We start from the raw sequence: 16,506 nt of genomic DNA, 5'->3' as shown, positions 1-16,506 counted from the left end.
GATGTGTGTTTCTAAAAAGAGAAACCTCGCTGCCAACTCTTTAATGTGCCTGTTTGGCTCTTGTGTTACTTCTGGTATTAAGACAAGTCATTCAAAACACGTTGCAGTAAATGTGCTGCTTCTTGGTCATGGATATGTCTCATTAAATAATCGTGTTAAGGCATCTTTGAAGTTTTCCAAGTAGTTTAATGTACTAGCTAAATGTTCTACTGCTAATGTGTTAAAATTTGGTTTCAAATCTTGTTGACCTGCTTAAAAATTACAGGGTTTTTCCAATTGTTCCGGTTGGAAATAGAGTTTTTGCCTCTGTGGCTTCCATGGTTTCTGTTGATAGCTGTGTGTTCTATATGGATGTTACAGATACTATTTTTCTTAATCTAGCCAATAGAAGTGGGCTCAACTTCTTAGAAAACTTCTGGTTTAGCTTAGATGGCCTTTCTAGTTCTAGCAGACTTAAATATCTTGAACTAGTGTTGTAGCTTTTAGAAATAATTTTTTCCTTAAACCATCTTTCTTCTTTGAAGGCTTAAAAGACCTTCCATCTGCTCCTATTAGCCTTAGGTTAAAAAGCATCAGGAACTTTATTACCAATTAGCTGATTATTGAGGTTTTCCTGTGCTAAAAGATACTTTTCTAAAAGAAAAATCCCTTACTGGTGATGAGAAGAGCAAACAGCCTGTAGGGAGGAATGGGCTGGCAGTATGCTGGCTCAGAGGAGTGAGTCCTTCTCCGTGCTGACAGATTGATTGAGACGATCACCCTGATGAGCTCCCATCTTCTCTTCTGCTCTTGTACCTCCCATGAAAATACTCTTTAACAGGAATATTGGAGGAGGTGCGAATAGGAAGAAAAAGAAGTTGATACTATATTCTTCCTTGTGAATTTAGTGTGAGAGCTTTACCTATTACCTGGCTAAAAAAATTAAAAGCTATTGCCATTTAATGGTATTTCAGATAGGTTTAGTCCAACTAAGCTTGGATAAACATGTTTTGTTCTTTCTCCCCTTAGAAATATGTTCTCAGAAACTGGGGCACAAATCAGATAAAATTGTGGCTGTGAAATAATCTCTTCCTAGCAGCAGCACTTACAGTCTCATAAAGCTCAGATATCTTCTGAATAAGATAAGCAGCTACACATTAGGACAGAAGAGCTATATTCTCTGTGTGTGGGAGAACTGGGAATTCTGATTCCTGAAAATTATTTTGAAATTTTTACAAAGGGATGAAATACTGCAGTGTTGCTTTTAATATCTGTTGCTGGGGATAGCCCTGGATGGCTTGAACTCACTGTCTTACAAATATCTCTTGGTTTTTCTTTTTAGAACGGCCATAGGTGGCAGATTATTCAAGATTTGTTGGGAACTGATCAAGACAATCTTGACTTGGCCAACGTCAACCTGATGCTGGAGCTGCTGGTACAAAAGAAGAAGCAGCTGGAAGCAGTAAGACTCCTCTCTCATAAAATGAGTGCTGTTGCCTAGCTAGCAGGCTTTTTTCTCCATGTTTTTATCATCTTGAAGTAAGAGTCTATTGCTGAATTAATTGCTCAGAATCTTCTCTTGAGTTTTGGTGCTGAAAAGTTGGCTGTCTCACTGACCTTTGTAGCAAAATGACATTTTGACTGCAATGCTTATAATATGCTTAAAGTGTTGCTGCTGGTGGGGTTGTATAAGCAAGCAGGGGAGAAAAAAGGGAAAAGGATATGAGGAAGTGGCTAGCAGAACAGAGGAATGTGTATGAAGATGCTTGCTAATTGACTGTTGCACAAGTTAATGTCAGACCTCTCTTGGTAGGAAACATAAAGTCCAAAATACAGGTTAAGGAGCAAAGGTGTGATGTTTTCCCATGTATTCATGGAGCTTTAGTTTCTGCTGGAACTGATAGAACCTGAGTGACTACCATCCCTCAGAGCTTTTTATTACTTAATAGTTGAAAGAAGAGTTTAGGTATCTTATTGATGAGGCTGGTTTGAAGATTTACATGGTCTGAAACAAGATGTTCCTGTGATTTAACCGCGGCGTAGCTGGTTTGAGATTGTTCTCCTGTATTTGGCCATTCCATGCCAAGTGACCATTTTTCAGTGATGAGAGCCAGACTGTCTAAATTAAACTGGATTGCAAAATTTGGCCTAGTGAACTCGGGGTGGGAGGGTCGATTTCAGTGCTGCTTCAAAACAGGCGAGGAAGGGTTGTATTGGGAATGGCTTATCTTCATCACTCCTGCAGAATCAATATTTACACACCTTGTAGTTCTGATAGAAGGAGGGTAATACCAAAAAAATACAACTGCTAGAAGAACTGCTGTGTCAGCTTGTTGCATGGGGATGTATACACAACTCTTTGTTGTGGTTCACTGAAGATATGATAGGAGTGTAGTTTCTAACTGTCACTTATGACCTAACAGTGTCTGGATGATTCTGAACAGGAATGTCTTTTAAGGATACTAAGCCTTAAAAAACAAACTCACACCTGATACTTTGAGAACAACTTAAATATTTTTTCCTTTGTAGTTTTACCTGCTTCGCTTCCATTAACATGGGGTTGGGGAGGAAGGAAAGCCTCAGAACTAGTAGCCTTGCATCTTAATATTTTTTACTTGTCCTATCCCCTCTGCCTTTAATGCATTCTGTGTGCTCCTTTGTCGTGATCCTTTTTGAGTGTATGTTCACAGTCCTTGGTAGGTTGTGAAATTAAGTCTCAGAATGCTGGGATAGGTCAGGGCTGTATTAATGCTAGAGTATAGGGTTTATTTTTCTTCCCTCTTGTGCTTCTCTTACCTTGCCCTGACAAGTTTTTGGCCGGTTTGGATGAGCATACTAAGCTGGTGATTGAGGTAAATGGAAGGTTGTTATGGAAAGATTGGACAGGGATATTTACTTTCATCAGTGAGTGTATTGTTGTCTACCACTCTGAAATCTTCAGTGGTAAGCTCTTTATGTAAACACAAATGTTAACTTTGTGGGGAGGCATTTTTAATACAAAAACTCCATGCTTTAGTATATTAATTGCAAGTGTGTGCTAATGATCATCCACAGTAGAAGATGAATCTGAGAGGAACTTGTATTCCAAAACTAATTTCAGATGTAGTAGTCAAAAAGCTCTGAAAAACATTTCAGCTTATTAGTCTTCAGTAACACACAAACAAAGCTGTTACAATTTCTGCCTGCGTGTAAAAACTTGCTTGAGCCAAACGAGGCTTTAACCTTTGAGGCAAAGTAAAGCTGCCATTCTTAAAACTACCTTAAGAAGCTAGTTTTCTCTTCCTCACCTCTAAGTGAAAACTGTTCCTGTGCTAAATGTAGATTTCTGTGTATAAAATGAATGTTTGTTTTCCTTTGTGTGTGGAAGAGTTACACTTTCTTCTTTACTGTATTACAGGAGTCCCATGCTGCCCAACTGCAGATCCTTATGGAATTTCTCAAAGTTGCCAGGAGAAACAAACGAGAGGTAACTTGCTTTGTTTCAGTGAGTGAAGTGGTGTCTGCTGCTTCCTACTACTCTGCTTCTATTTAAGTCATGTGTTAGCCTGGCGTGATCTCTGAAGGAAGAGATGAGGCATGTTTGGGGAAATCTCAGGCAGAGGACATGTGGGTTTTAAGGAAGATTAATCTGTTTACATGTGACAGCTTCAATTTTTAATCACCTGCCTTTTTGTCTCACGCTGGTGAAGCCTGTGGGAAGATAGAGATTCCTTGCTGCAAATTTACATCAAATTACTGCAATGTGAATTTTTTTATTTTTTCCCTGTGATGGGAAAGCAAGAAAGATGGGAAAGGAAAAAAATGTTGTCACACTCAGATTTTTTTTTTTTCCTTTTAATGTATCAAATGCCGTGACTAGTGCTTTGTTGTAAAAGAATGGATGTTCTTTGCACTCCCCTTATTTGTCTTGAAGTGAGTGTCTCAAGGAATGCAAGAGGGTTCCTTAATACATGCCTTTCACATACACAAGTCTTGGGCTTGGCATTGCATGGCATTATAGAAGATAAACCCTGATACCAGAAATTTCCCAGAAACCTACAAAAATTATTCTGAAAACACCAGAAGGACAAGCTTTCTTGGAGGTTGTGGCTTCTAATAAAAGATGTGGAGAACATAAGGTGCATCAGTGTCACTGTCAGGTCAAACTTGAATGACATAGAGATGATGGGTATAAGAAGCCTTGTCTAGAATAGATTGAGGGTCTGGTTTTGGAGTCACCGTGAAGCAAGTTAAGTCTTTGCCCACCAGTAGATATGCGTCCACAAGAGCCAACAAGGGGAATGTCAGGAAACTAACCGAAGGGGGAAACTTGAGTCCCTGATAATGTTGCATTTGTAGAGCATGAGGTCTCCTAGGCTAGGCATAGTATCCTATGAGAAGTGATGAAAGTCCTGTTTGTTAGGATACCTGAATGCCAGAGGAAAATGAGAGCTGAGGTATTCTCTAGTATACTAAACACGTCTGTGAAGACAAAATGCTATGCTTCCACTTGTGATTCTGTTTACTCTGAAGCATACTGTGTTTGATCCTTTGGGATTGGAAAAAAAATTAAATACATGTTAATGTATTTTTTTGCTTAAACAGCAAAGACATGAGCACTGCTCAAAAACATTGAGGTATCTTTATTTTTTTTTTTATGCTGGTAGAAGTTGGTTTATGGTGTCTTTAGTCTACAAACGTCTCTCAATTTCAGAATGTGTTTTCATTTTCTTGTGTTCCTAATACTTAGTATTCTGCAGAGATTTTCAGAAGCTGGACCCGTTATCACTGCAGAACTGTATGAGGCTCTGGCCACTGTTCCATTGCTGCTCATGGAACACCTTTCATCAGGATTCAGTGCAGCTTGAGGGCCATTAAGATACCTGGGAAGTTTACTGGTAATGCTGCCTTTGTTTAGGAGGTGAAGTGAGAGCAGGTGCTTTAGGAGGTTCACGTACAGCTTACTAGGATGCTCTTCCTTGAGTAATCCCATGGTAATTCATGTGCATGGGTGTTTGGGGCAGTAGCAAGACTATGCTTTCTCTTCCCCCAGTTGAAACTGAGTTGGAACAGCTGTCTCAGAAGGAGGGGCTGTTGGTATGTACTTTAGTTTGCATGTGCCAAGTAGGAAGGGGGATTGCAAAGCTACTGGTTTCTATCATGCTGTAACAGTGTTCTACCACTGACTGTCACTTTGAGCACCTGGGTCATCTGCACCTGCTCTTGGCTTTAGTAATAATGTACAAGGATCTGTAGCCTCAAAAGAGCCACTAAGTTTAATTGTGGCTGCAGATCCTCTGGATACAGCCGTGGGAACGTCCTGAAGCCTATTTGGTCACGTAGATTATTTGAGATCCTCTCTGCCCCTGCTTATGTGTTCCCTCTGCCAGGACTTCCTCTGATGTTATTTCTCCACACACCCCCCCTTCCAATATATTCCAATGGGAAGTACAGACTGTCACATCTCAAAAGACTTTTGTGCAGGCCTGTCAGTTCTGTCCTTGCCATGGTGGTTAGTGTCTGGTCTTGGCATTTATTTTTGAGGGAAAACGAGGGCTTGTCAGGCTTGCTGTTAGCAGTCTTTCTTTTTACTTGATCAGGGTAAGAAAGATGAGAACCAGTGGGAAGAAGCCTGGAAAACACAAACCAGTCAGTAGGCTAGTTTTAGAAAAATAGCAAAACCTGTCTTCAGCAATCAAACTGTTCCCATGGAGTAAATTAAGCCAGTATCTGCTTCCTTTCTAGTAAACCCCAAGGTCATCCCTGCAACTGTTAGATTTTGTGACGAGTACCCTTTTCTGGAGGGAGTTTTCTGTGTGGATAATGAAGAAGATAGTATTTGTTTTCATGGTATGGGTTATGCTGGTGGTGAAGGTGTATCCAGACTGTGGAAGGTCCAAGGTGCTAGTTTAGAAGTGGAGAAGAAGGGTTTTAGGGGGTCACTTTACTGGAGTAAAGAGGAGGAAGGCTATCAGAGCTTTGAAGTTTACTGTAGTTTCTTCTTATGCTGTAATAGGTGACTCTTAAAGAGTTATGGATGGAACTCAAAGAGCATGTCTGGACCTTGGAACACTTCCATGATGATGTACATGTAGCTATGGATCATACGATCAGGCTTTATTGTGGGCAGAAGCGCTACCTTTTTATTGGGACCAAGTTTCCTTTAGGGAAAGAGAAGGTGACTGCAGAGTAATTGTAGCTATTGCTTACTGAGTGAAATAGCAATGTTGAGTACTTAATAAATAAAAAAATGCTTGTGTTATGTATGACCAAGAGTGCTTCTTTCAAATTCTTGACTTAAATGTTTAAAGGAAAGTAATGCTGCCTGGTAATTTTGTTTCCTAATATGCCTCTTTGAATAATATTTACTGCACTGTTTTATTAACAGCTTTTATTTAGTACATAGAATCACAGAATCACAGAATCACAGAATCTTAGGGGTTGGAAGGGACCTCAAGAGATCATCGGGTCCAACCCCCCTGCCAAAGCAGGCTCGCTATCTCATATTACACATGCTGTGAGTTCTTATGGAAAGAGTAGATACTTGTTAGTTAATGCAGATACTGCATTTGAGTTAGTGCACCTGTATAACATTAAATAGGAAACATGTTCAGAGCATATATTCCCCCACCTGTAACTCCCCTTCACTCAAATTTTGTGGGTTTTTTCCTCCTGCCTTCAGGAAACAGTGGTTTCTGAGCTTATTGGAGGGCTTTATGCCTAGAAGAAAACTGTATCTTTATAGACATGTACTTAAGAATTCAGAATATTGCTGTAGTCAAGTGTTGTGACAAATGTCTCTTTCTTGCACTTTCATCATTTCTCTAGAAGATAAATGTGAGGTTCAGCACCTGCAGAAGTTTCTATTAAAAATCCTGTTTTGACGTATTCATAACTTTCCAAAACATTACTCTTTTCAAGCTGAAATTTACTGTATGCTTTTTTTTGCACAGAGCTATTTGCAAACCCTTTTTCTTTAAGCTTATGTATTTTGTTTTCTCTCTGACCTATGGCAATGTGGCAAAAAAACAAGTCCTTGGCAACAGTAGTAGGGTAAAAAAAAGGGGTTGCTTTTACTATGAAAAAGATTGAAAACAAATGGGTAAAGCTTGAAAACACTACTTCAATGAAATAGTAGATAGTTTTGGAGGGGAGAAGTGTATCAATCATCCACAATAATTGGTTGTCTTAAGCAAACTTCGCTTGGCCATGTGCCTTTCCATATGCGTGATGCGTGTGCAGTTAATTGAACGCACACTTTCTGTTTTTCCTATCCAGCAGCCTCTTCTGTTGAAATCAAAGATCCAAGGAACCTGGAAGGTCAAGTTTAATAATGAAATACTTGATGTTGGGTGTTTATTACTGTTTTCAAGGGAAACCAAATGCAGCAACTTGAGGCTTTTTAAAATTCATGGTTTTGTGCCAGAGTTCTAACGCTGTAAGCTGTGTTGCATAAGTACTCTTGCAGATTTAGCTTTGTTTACTTTTGCATGGTCACATGTTCTTTTGTCTTGGAACGCTTGGAGAGAGCTGATGATACCAGTTAATATAAAAAAATTCTCCCCAGTTTATATTCATCCCTTTAGAAATTGTCTTGTCAGGATTTGAGTGTTACCAAATGAAGTATAGATCATATATATAATTAATCCTAAACCCTTGTTAGCTTAGCTACTTGATGGAGAGGGCTGTTTCTGTGAAGTAGCAGGTTGCTTACTGAGGGCAGATACTGAGCTTAACAATTAATTAGCACCACAAGTCAAGTTCTAGGCCATAGACTTGATATTCCCTAGATGCATCCATGCTTCCCTTGACAGCTGTTGTTTCATTTTTGTTTCATGGGCATTTTAATAGTGGCACAGTAATTCCCTCATATTTAACAAGCAAAACCTGTTTCATGTCTGCTGATTTTGGGGGGGGGGGGGGGGGAGGCTGTTTTCAGCTGGTAGATATCCTGGGACAGATAGTCTCAAAAGGCTTTGGGTTTGCTGCCCTGAGTGCCTGCCCAGCATTTCAGAATCATCATTGTTTTTTTACAGTCTCAAATGTACGTTACTATCCAGCTGTCTTCAGTTACTCCAGATTGTGAGCATGTTAAATACTAAAAATAAGAGGAGTTATTAGTTATTGTGGGATAATTGCAGGGAATTATAAGCATGAATTCTCCAGGGATGTCATTACCTTGTGTTAATCACTTCACCTGTCAAGTCTCACTGTTCTGCGCATACACACATGGATGAACTAATGAGTAAGCAAGAGGAGGTGACAGAACTAGAGATCAGTCATGCTCTTATGTTGTCATATAGTCTTGATTACATTCCAGGACTCCTGAGGTGAATTTATAGCGATAGTAATCTCTTTCCTATCCACTGCACTCAAATAACCGGTATTTTAAATCTATTTGCATTTCTGAGCTACTCAATGAGCGACGTGAGCTCTGACTGCAGTGATGATAAGCCAAAGATACAGCTGGTCTACATGCAGCAAGCTAGAGATTATCCTATAAACATCAGTGCATAATAGCTGACTGCTTCCTGCTGCGGAGCTGTTTGCCCAAAGAAAGAGGGGACAACCGTAGTGCTTGGAGCTGAGCAGCATGTATGGTGGTGTATTAAATTCTAAGGCAATTAATCTGAGTGTTTAGACAGCTTTGGTCCCTGCCCCAAGTACCTTTCTCTAAGGAGGTGTTAGAAAAGCATCAAATCATTGAGCCTTCAAAGCCTTACTCCTGAAACTGGAGGATTTAAATGGCAGGGGGCAGGGGAATTCAAGATGTGACATGTGTTTTTCATCAGCCAGGCATCATCTCCTTCCTCCTACCCTTGGGAATTGTGTGTGCTACACAGCTTAATCAGGGTCTTGTCCTCAAACTTTTGCTACCTCTTTCCCAGTTAATTGCCATTTGGAGGAAGTATTGATCAGAGGAGAAATACTCCCTGCAGATAAGCCTGTTACAGGCAGACTGCCCATGTGTCTAAAAGGCTGGGATGCCATGTTTCACTGAAGTAACTAACTTGTGGAAGCTTAGGTGTTCTTGTCTTTGTACCAGAAAGAAACTTTGCATGTTTTAGCTCTTGTGCAAAGACTTCAGAAGCACAGTGTTATCAAATGGGATTTGATGTCAAAATAGGTGAGATTAGCAATTAATTTAAAAGGCTGAAATCTCTGTAAGATGAGGATTGCTTTCTTGCCATAGTTGCCCCTTACAGCAAGCTCTGTACAGGAAGGCAAACTGAGACAGACAAGACTGCCAACTGTTTTCCAGTGAAACTGATTTTATTTGCTCTAGAGTTGAAGTATTGAGGTTTATGGGAAGAAATTAATTTTCCACTGTACCTTCAGGAAAGGTTCATCTGTTGATAGTTAAGTTTACACTCAAGTTTTTTAGAGAACTTGTTGAGGGCAGAACAAGAAGTAGAAAGAGCTTGTGATGAAGTTAATGGGACAGGAATGGGTTACTGTTGAAGGCTACCTGGTGTATCCTTCTCAGCTGGACAGATGCTAGTTTTTACCTTGTTCTGGTTGGTGCAGTGGCTGTGTGTGTCTGTAGGGGAAAAAAAGATGCTTCCTCTAGTGATTGTGTGTCTCTGTCTTGATTTGTAGTGTATGTTGTGATGACTTCATTAAGGTCTCGTTTTGGAGACTTGAAGATATTTGAACATAACAAGGCTTGTGAGCTTTCAGCTGCATGAATTTGGGGTTTTGCTGCTTAGTGGGGTTTGTGTTGGTGATTTCACAGTGTTTCTGTAGAAAATGACTTCTGTTGTCCTTGAACGTTTTCTAGAATGGTAAGGACTGTTGGTCAGGAGCGTATGATGTTTTTCTGGGAGGTTCTTCTGAGCCTTTTGGCAACCATTTCAAACTGGCAGCAGGACACCCCATCAGGACCTCTTGTCTGGGCTGTACAGGAGATGAAGTCACTGCCTCCTGAGGGACCTTGGTCCAGAAAAAAGCAGGAAAATCAAGGGTGAAAACTCCAGCTACACTTGTTAGTAGATAACCAACTGAAATCAATCACTGACATGTTTAGGGTTGTGCAAGTCCCACCTGATGTCTCCACCTGAGAATCTTGTGTGGTAGTTCAGTAGCGTGATCAGGTGTCTCTGAGCAGCTCTAACCAGGGGGTTTCCTTTAATCTGCTTCCTCCAGAGCTGCGAGTTATCTTTGGAGAATTCTTTGTATGTGTGTCCAGACAGCTTCAGACTCAAACCAGAGAGTTACTGCCTGGTGGGTATGAAAGTGGTTTGGACATGAAAGCTTACCTGAAGAAGGACATGAGAGGCTGTGTTTCCTACTGTAGTACCTTTGCTGGTAACTGCTGAGCACAAGTTTTTCTTCTTGGATACTGCTTTCAAATATTGTTTTGACCTATTACTGCTAGTCTGTTCCCTTTGAACAGGAAGGTTGCCAGTGATCATACCTTATATCCTTGAATTCGTCAGCCACCTCCGAAAAGGGTGAGTTTCACCTGTGTTACAGGAAGTGCCTACAACTGCTGGCTGAGGGGTGGGAGTCTGTTCCCTACTCACAGTAAAGTAGTGTGCAAGCTTGTTCGCTGTGTAAGCTTGTTCATCCTTGAAGTTTTGCTGTGAGTCTTGCTTAAGAAAGGCTAGCTCAGAGTTGTGCTGTTGGCTTGGCTTCCTTAGCTGACAGGCAGCTTCTTGATAGATCTTTCCAGTCCTTTAGTTTGACTTGGGTCCCTTTTCTACAGGCTGTAAGAAACATGGGCTGTTTTGAGGTCAGCTTTTTTTTCTTCTTTATGTATATATTTGCGCAGCTTGAGACTAGAACATTGTACCTTCTTGTAGTTTGTTTGTTGGGGTTGAAATGATGAGGTTTAACTGCTGAATTGACACCTTCTCCTTGTCCGCTTTGGCTCTTTCAGTTCTGGGAAAGCATCTGTGTCTGAGAAGAGCTCACAGTATGTGCTTCTATTTCAGCATATGCTTTGGTGTTCATTCTGAGTGTTTTTGCTTACTTAATCTGAAGTTTGACAGGTGTGATTTTGTCCATCACTGGGATAGCCCTTGGCTGCTTTCTGTGCCCAACATAGTGAATATAAAATTAAGTGTCCATAAATCTGGATATGCTGCAAGGACTATAATTCATTTAGCTTTCCTTAAATGTCCCTCAATGGCTGGCAATTATAAATCAGTAGTCTCATTTTTCAAATTTTAATTGGAATGAATGTGGACTGGTTTAAGGTCTTTGATAGATTAAAGTTAAACTGTGAAACGCTTGAGCCAACCTACCAAAAAAAGTCTCAGTGTGAGCATTAGTAACTCATTGATGCTGATGTTAGGAGAAGACTTTCCAAAATGAACATGAAATGCTTACCTGATGGTAGGTGAGCTTATTGTAGGTTCAAATTGCTTGTCATAATGTAACCAGAAAGAGGAATTGGTAAGTGAAGTCCCAGATCTTGTACTTTTGGCTCTGTGCAATGGTTAACAAAGCTGACCATTAAAAAGTCTCTGCTCTTGTTCCTACAGAAAGGTCTCCTGTTCATATGATGGCAACAGCCATCAGTTATTTTTCAGCGGCCCAGTTTGGCTGTGAGCAGCACGTTGTGGAATAGCTGACCCCCTTGCTGTAATTCTGGAATATCTAAGTGCTTTTAAAACTTGTTTTTCAATGGGATTTATAAAAGTGGGGGACTAATGGTATTTATCCACTAGAGCGGAGTACGGGCAGGAGCCGTGCTGTGCAAGTGTCACTTAACCTTACCACTAATCTTGGAGCTATAGCACCACCTTCTAGTCTTGCTGTAGGTTTCGTAAGTGAAAATGGAATTGTCTGTTACGCTGTAGTGGTTTGTAAATTATCTGTGGCAGTCTAGTTTTAAGCCATTAATTTGTCCTGTCCATGACTCAAAACTAAATATAAATGGAAACCTTCAGAGTGGAGAGATCAAGATACAAATACGATGTTGTCTCATTCCAAGGAAGAAGCCACGTTAGAAATAGATGTGGACCCAGCAGTCTTTTTTTTTTTTTTTTTTTCCCCTTGTGTTTGGGGCAGAAGCTATTTTTTAATGTTGAAAAGGTAAATGAAAATGGTGGATTATCTAAAGCAGAGCACACAAATCTGGAGTGCTGATCAAGTGGTGAGTTTAAGTAAAACTGTCTGCCACTTAAGCTTGATCCTTCAAGCACTGGAATGAGTAAGGCTTTTGGAGTAGCTTGCCAAATGTTCTTGGGAATGTCATAATGAGAGTAACATGCCTTGCAACATCTTTATATTTGGGCAGAGTGATATTCCCTTTAAAATTCAAAATTACAAGTTTGGCCTTTATAGAATGTGTTGAGCTTAGGCATTCAGCAGACTTGCCAGTTTGGTAACAGCTTCTGGTCACAGGTCTCAGTCTTAGTTTGTAGACTTCTGCTATGAGTTGAGGAGAGTCAGGTGGATATCCTTGTGTGCCTGAATGAACCAGACCTGGGTTGGAGCTGAATTTGGTGGGTTTGAGTCGTGCAAGGCTGGGTGTAGGCTGTAGGTGTTTGGATGGGATGTGTCTGCTGAAGTAGGGTGGGAGTTGGAGCTGGTACGTAGTAAATGCACTTGCTTCGGAGTAAACAGTTGTTGAGTCTGTGGCTTCACAGTTGCTCTCACAGGTGTGTAAAGCCAGGTAGCTGACTGACTGGAAAGTAATTGAAAAGCCTGCAAAATCCTATGTGTGACACAAAGGAGGGAGAAGGCATATTGTCTGGGGGGAGGGGAGGTCCACTTCTCAGCTTTTCAGGGGTAGCCCTTGGATTGACTGTAGTGTAGGGTGTAATTCAAGGTAAGTATCACTCATTGGAAAGAAATGCCACACTGTGCTTGCTTGGTGCCAGGGGCAAAGCTCTCTGTGGTCATAATAGAAGGGCATTTGAAAAACTTAACATTAAGTTAAACCTGGCAAATGGTAGGTTAGCTGCTAGCAAGAGAAAGACTTTAAATTCCTTTCAGCAAAGCACTATATCTTGCTGAAGGGTGAGATGATTGCTGTCTTTCATGGTGCTTTTTCCCGATTAGTTCAGTGTTTCAAAGCCAGGTAGAGACCTTGAATTAGAGGAGCGTGGTAGTATTCCTTTGAATGGCGTGGGTCTCTTTGTGACTGATATCAAAGCACCTCGTGCTCTTGTTTTGCAGTAACTGTGTCTTGAATGTGGTTTGTGTGCGTGCCTATGTTAATCTATGCATATGAGCTTCCTCCCGAGTGACTTTTGAATCCTGTAACATGCCTGTTAAGATAGTTCAGGTTTCACTCTGAGAAGATCCTAATTTATCTTGGTGGTGGTGTGGTGCAGATTGATTTTGACTTCTCCTGTTTTCTCATCCACAGCAATTGGAGCAGATCCAGAAGGAGCTAAGTGTTCTGGAAGAAGATATTAAACGAGTAGAGGTGAGGCGCCCAGGCATTGTTCTGACTCTGGCAATTTTTCATTTTCTTCAAGCTGTCTGCCTTGCTGTGGGGCTGCCGTGTTAAATTTATGGTGCTTGAGTTGGTAATGGGAAGATGAACAGATGATGGTCTGTCTTTAATTTGTTCATTTGGTTGATGTGTGTGAGAGCTGCAGGTTGGTAAGAGGGGGCCTCGTTGAAACCTAGGTCTTCTGTAATTGTATCTTTCTATTTCGCAGTGTTGGTACAAAGTATTTTCAAATAACTGCTAGAAATCAGCAGACAGTATATTGATCATAACTTTACAGGTTTTATATGTTGCGGTGTTCTAGCTGTTTGCACGAGCTGTTCAAATCTTAGCAGTGTGCTGCTCTTCAAATGGAGAGGTGTTGGGGGTGCACAAGAGCCATGGTGCAGCAGAACCAGCTCCTGCTGTGTAAAAGAACAGAAATAATCTGCTACCTCATGATACAGTTCTCTTAATTCCTTAATGATGGGGATATCTTGAGATTTTCTTGCTAAGAATTATTCTTTAAGTATTTGTAAACCCATCAGCTCAATCCTTGTTGAGCCCTTGGGTTCCTCCTTGGTCATTCCTCTAATCATTTGAGGGTGTTGATCTTGGAGTAGGAAACTGATGTTTCAGGCATGCATTTGACAGCTGCCTCTCAAAATAGTATTCCCTTAAAGCTTGTCAGGAATCAGTTTGCAGATCTGCTTCTCTCTTGTTGCTCCTCTTGAGCAGTTAGGACAAGCTGCCCGAAAGCCTTTTAGACTACTTCACTTTCTGACTTGCGTGCATGCTGACGAGTTATCAAAATATAAATAAATGTCACAACTTCAGGAACTTCCCTTCAGCCCCTAGTTATGCAAATTGTAACTTGGTAGATAACAGCATTTTCTAGACCTGTTTCCCTAAATGTTTCTCAGCTCTTGGGGACTAAATACACCTTTGCATGTTTCCTTGAGACTGGTAAAAATAGGTCTACAGATCTAGGAGTATCTCTTCCCAAAACTGCGGGATCCCTTGGAGAATATCTAGCTGCCCTTTAATTGGGCACTTCAGTGGACTGCATCTGGGGTGTGTATCTGGTGTGCGACAGTGACCTTGGTTCTGACCTCTAAAGCCTGGGATCTATTCATCACAAATATTTTACTTTGTACCTAACAACTAATGGGCACCTAAGTGAGAAGCTGCAGTAACGTTGTCCTGGAACACTTTGCCCCACCTAACTAACAAGCTGCAGAATCCTGTGTAGCTTCTGTTTGTCGGTTGGATGAAAAGTACAGTCTCATACTGGGTGCACAGCAGTGAGTTAGTCTGGGAGTGACAAAGCCAGGTTTATGTGCAAAGCCCGTTTTTTGTGCGTTTGTCCCACAGAAAGCTGATAGATCTTCTTTTAAGTCTGGGTCACGGTACCACCTTAGCCCTGTTTCCTTGTGGCTGTTCTTGCCGTGACCCATATCCAGCGTTCCTGTCCGGCTGTGAAGGCTGTTAGATAAAAGTTTGCATGTTATCTCAAAAATGCGGTTAGAGTTTGCTTGTTCTGCCTTGTTTGAGGGAAGTGCTGGGTTACAGACAATTGAATGCTAACCAAATCCATTGGGTTTTTTCTTATTCTTGAGTATAAACTTGAATGCTGCCTGTTTTGGGGTAAAAAGCACTGCAGTTAAAGGATTTCATAAACCTGGTTGGAATGATAATTGGAGAAAAGATTGAAAATCAATGTTGTCTTCAGGTATAGTGAAGGCTTCTAGGTGAGAATTGAATAAATGTAGATATGGTTGGTTATGTGCTTGGAAAAATTAAAACCCAACCACTTTTGAATACCGTATTTTGGAATGTCCCTAGTATCCATGTTTTGTGAGCTTTGCTGTAACCCAGCTTTCTGTTTCAGGAAATGAGTGGCTTGTACTCCCCAGTCAGCGAGGACAGCACAGTGCCGCAGTTTGAGGCTCCCTCACCTTCCCACAGGTACACAACTTGCATTTCAGCCTGTACATATTGCACTGTACTTCCTAGTCCCCTCTATGCGGTACCCAGAACATGAGCAAAACTAGTTGAGTGCCAGACTATTTTTCCTGGTCTGGTTTTGATGGGTATAATCTTCATGTGAACAAAGGGGTGAAGAAGCAATCTGAGCCTGCAGTTGGATGAAAGGTCGGCTCTATGCCAGATGCTGTCCATAGTCGATGGTTTTCAGTGTAGTGTGGATTAGTTAACTTGAGTTAAGCCTGTGCTATGCTATGAAATACCACTGTTGAATATGTGCTACCTTTTCTGAACGTTCTCCACTTCTCCTTGACATATGAGAAGCCTTAACTTTGTGTGATCTTGGTGTCCTCTGGCTTCCCCGCTCAGCGTGAATGGCTGGAGGTATGGGCTGTCAGGATCAACATTTAAAATACCCAGCTTATTGATTGCGTTTAAATCATAACAGACAGCAGGTAATGAAATGTCTTTCTAATAATATATTTTCAATGCTGATTTTAGTCTGCATTATTTTTACAGTCTGTTTTCTTGATAAAATTGTAGGCTCTTCTTGAAGTGCTCTACTTCATAGCAGTGTTTTTTCTGGTGGCTTCATAGGGCCAAGTTATGTTACTAAATGATCATCTCTCCTACTTCTCCCCAGTGCATTTTCCTAATAGTGGCGTTCTCTAAGCTGCTGACTTGTGTTATAAAATGATGTTGGTCCCTTTTCTGCAATTAGCAGCTCTAAAGTTAATAGCCCAGAAGCAAGTGAGAAAAAATGATCTGATTTCCTCCCCTGCAGAGATTTAAATAGGGCGCTCTGAGGAGCTGAACAGTGTTGGCTGGGGTTTCTAACCAAGATGCTATTTCTGGACGCAGAGACCAGAATCTCTCATATTCCCATGAAGTTCTGGCTGGCCCTGAGGGAAAGGACAGGATTATGACCAAGATGGATGGAAAGAGTGTTTGTTATTCTGCTCTTCACAGCTTGTTTAATTTTTTTGGGGTGCAGGTGCATTTTTTGATGTGGGCTACTGCTGTTTTGCCAAGGAGCAGTTTTGCAAAGCTGATGAGATTGTTGTCAGGTTCTGCTAGTTTTCTGGTTATTGGCTATTAAATAGATTGCTTGTTTGCTTCGTAGTACTGCTGCTTGGGGAAAACTTGAGCATTGGTTGGGCTGAATTTGTTTC

General features: G+C 41.0%; 1 protein-coding gene across 1 annotated transcript in view; it reads left to right on the top strand.

Moving 5' to 3' along the window:
• COP1 (COP1 E3 ubiquitin ligase) overlaps positions 1–16,506 on the top strand; it is a gene marked incomplete at its 5' end in the record, with an annotated part of 130,357 nt that overhangs the window by 11,237 nt on the left and 102,614 nt on the right. Inside the window, 4 exons of the mRNA XM_084266117.1 lie at positions 1,322–1,441; positions 3,377–3,445; positions 13,283–13,342; positions 15,240–15,316. Of these exons, the coding sequence (XP_084122243.1) occupies positions 1,322–1,441; positions 3,377–3,445; positions 13,283–13,342; positions 15,240–15,316 (326 nt within the window). The remainder of the gene's footprint in view (positions 1–1,321; positions 1,442–3,376; positions 3,446–13,282; positions 13,343–15,239; positions 15,317–16,506) is intronic.

The sequence above is a fragment of the Gallinula chloropus genome, assembly GCF_964237585.1.
Source record: "Gallinula chloropus genome assembly, chromosome: 6".
Classification (NCBI taxonomy): Eukaryota; Metazoa; Chordata; class Aves; order Gruiformes; family Rallidae; genus Gallinula; species Gallinula chloropus.
The sequence above is the reverse complement of the archived record's forward strand: the minus strand, read 5'-3'. Positions and strand labels throughout refer to the sequence as shown.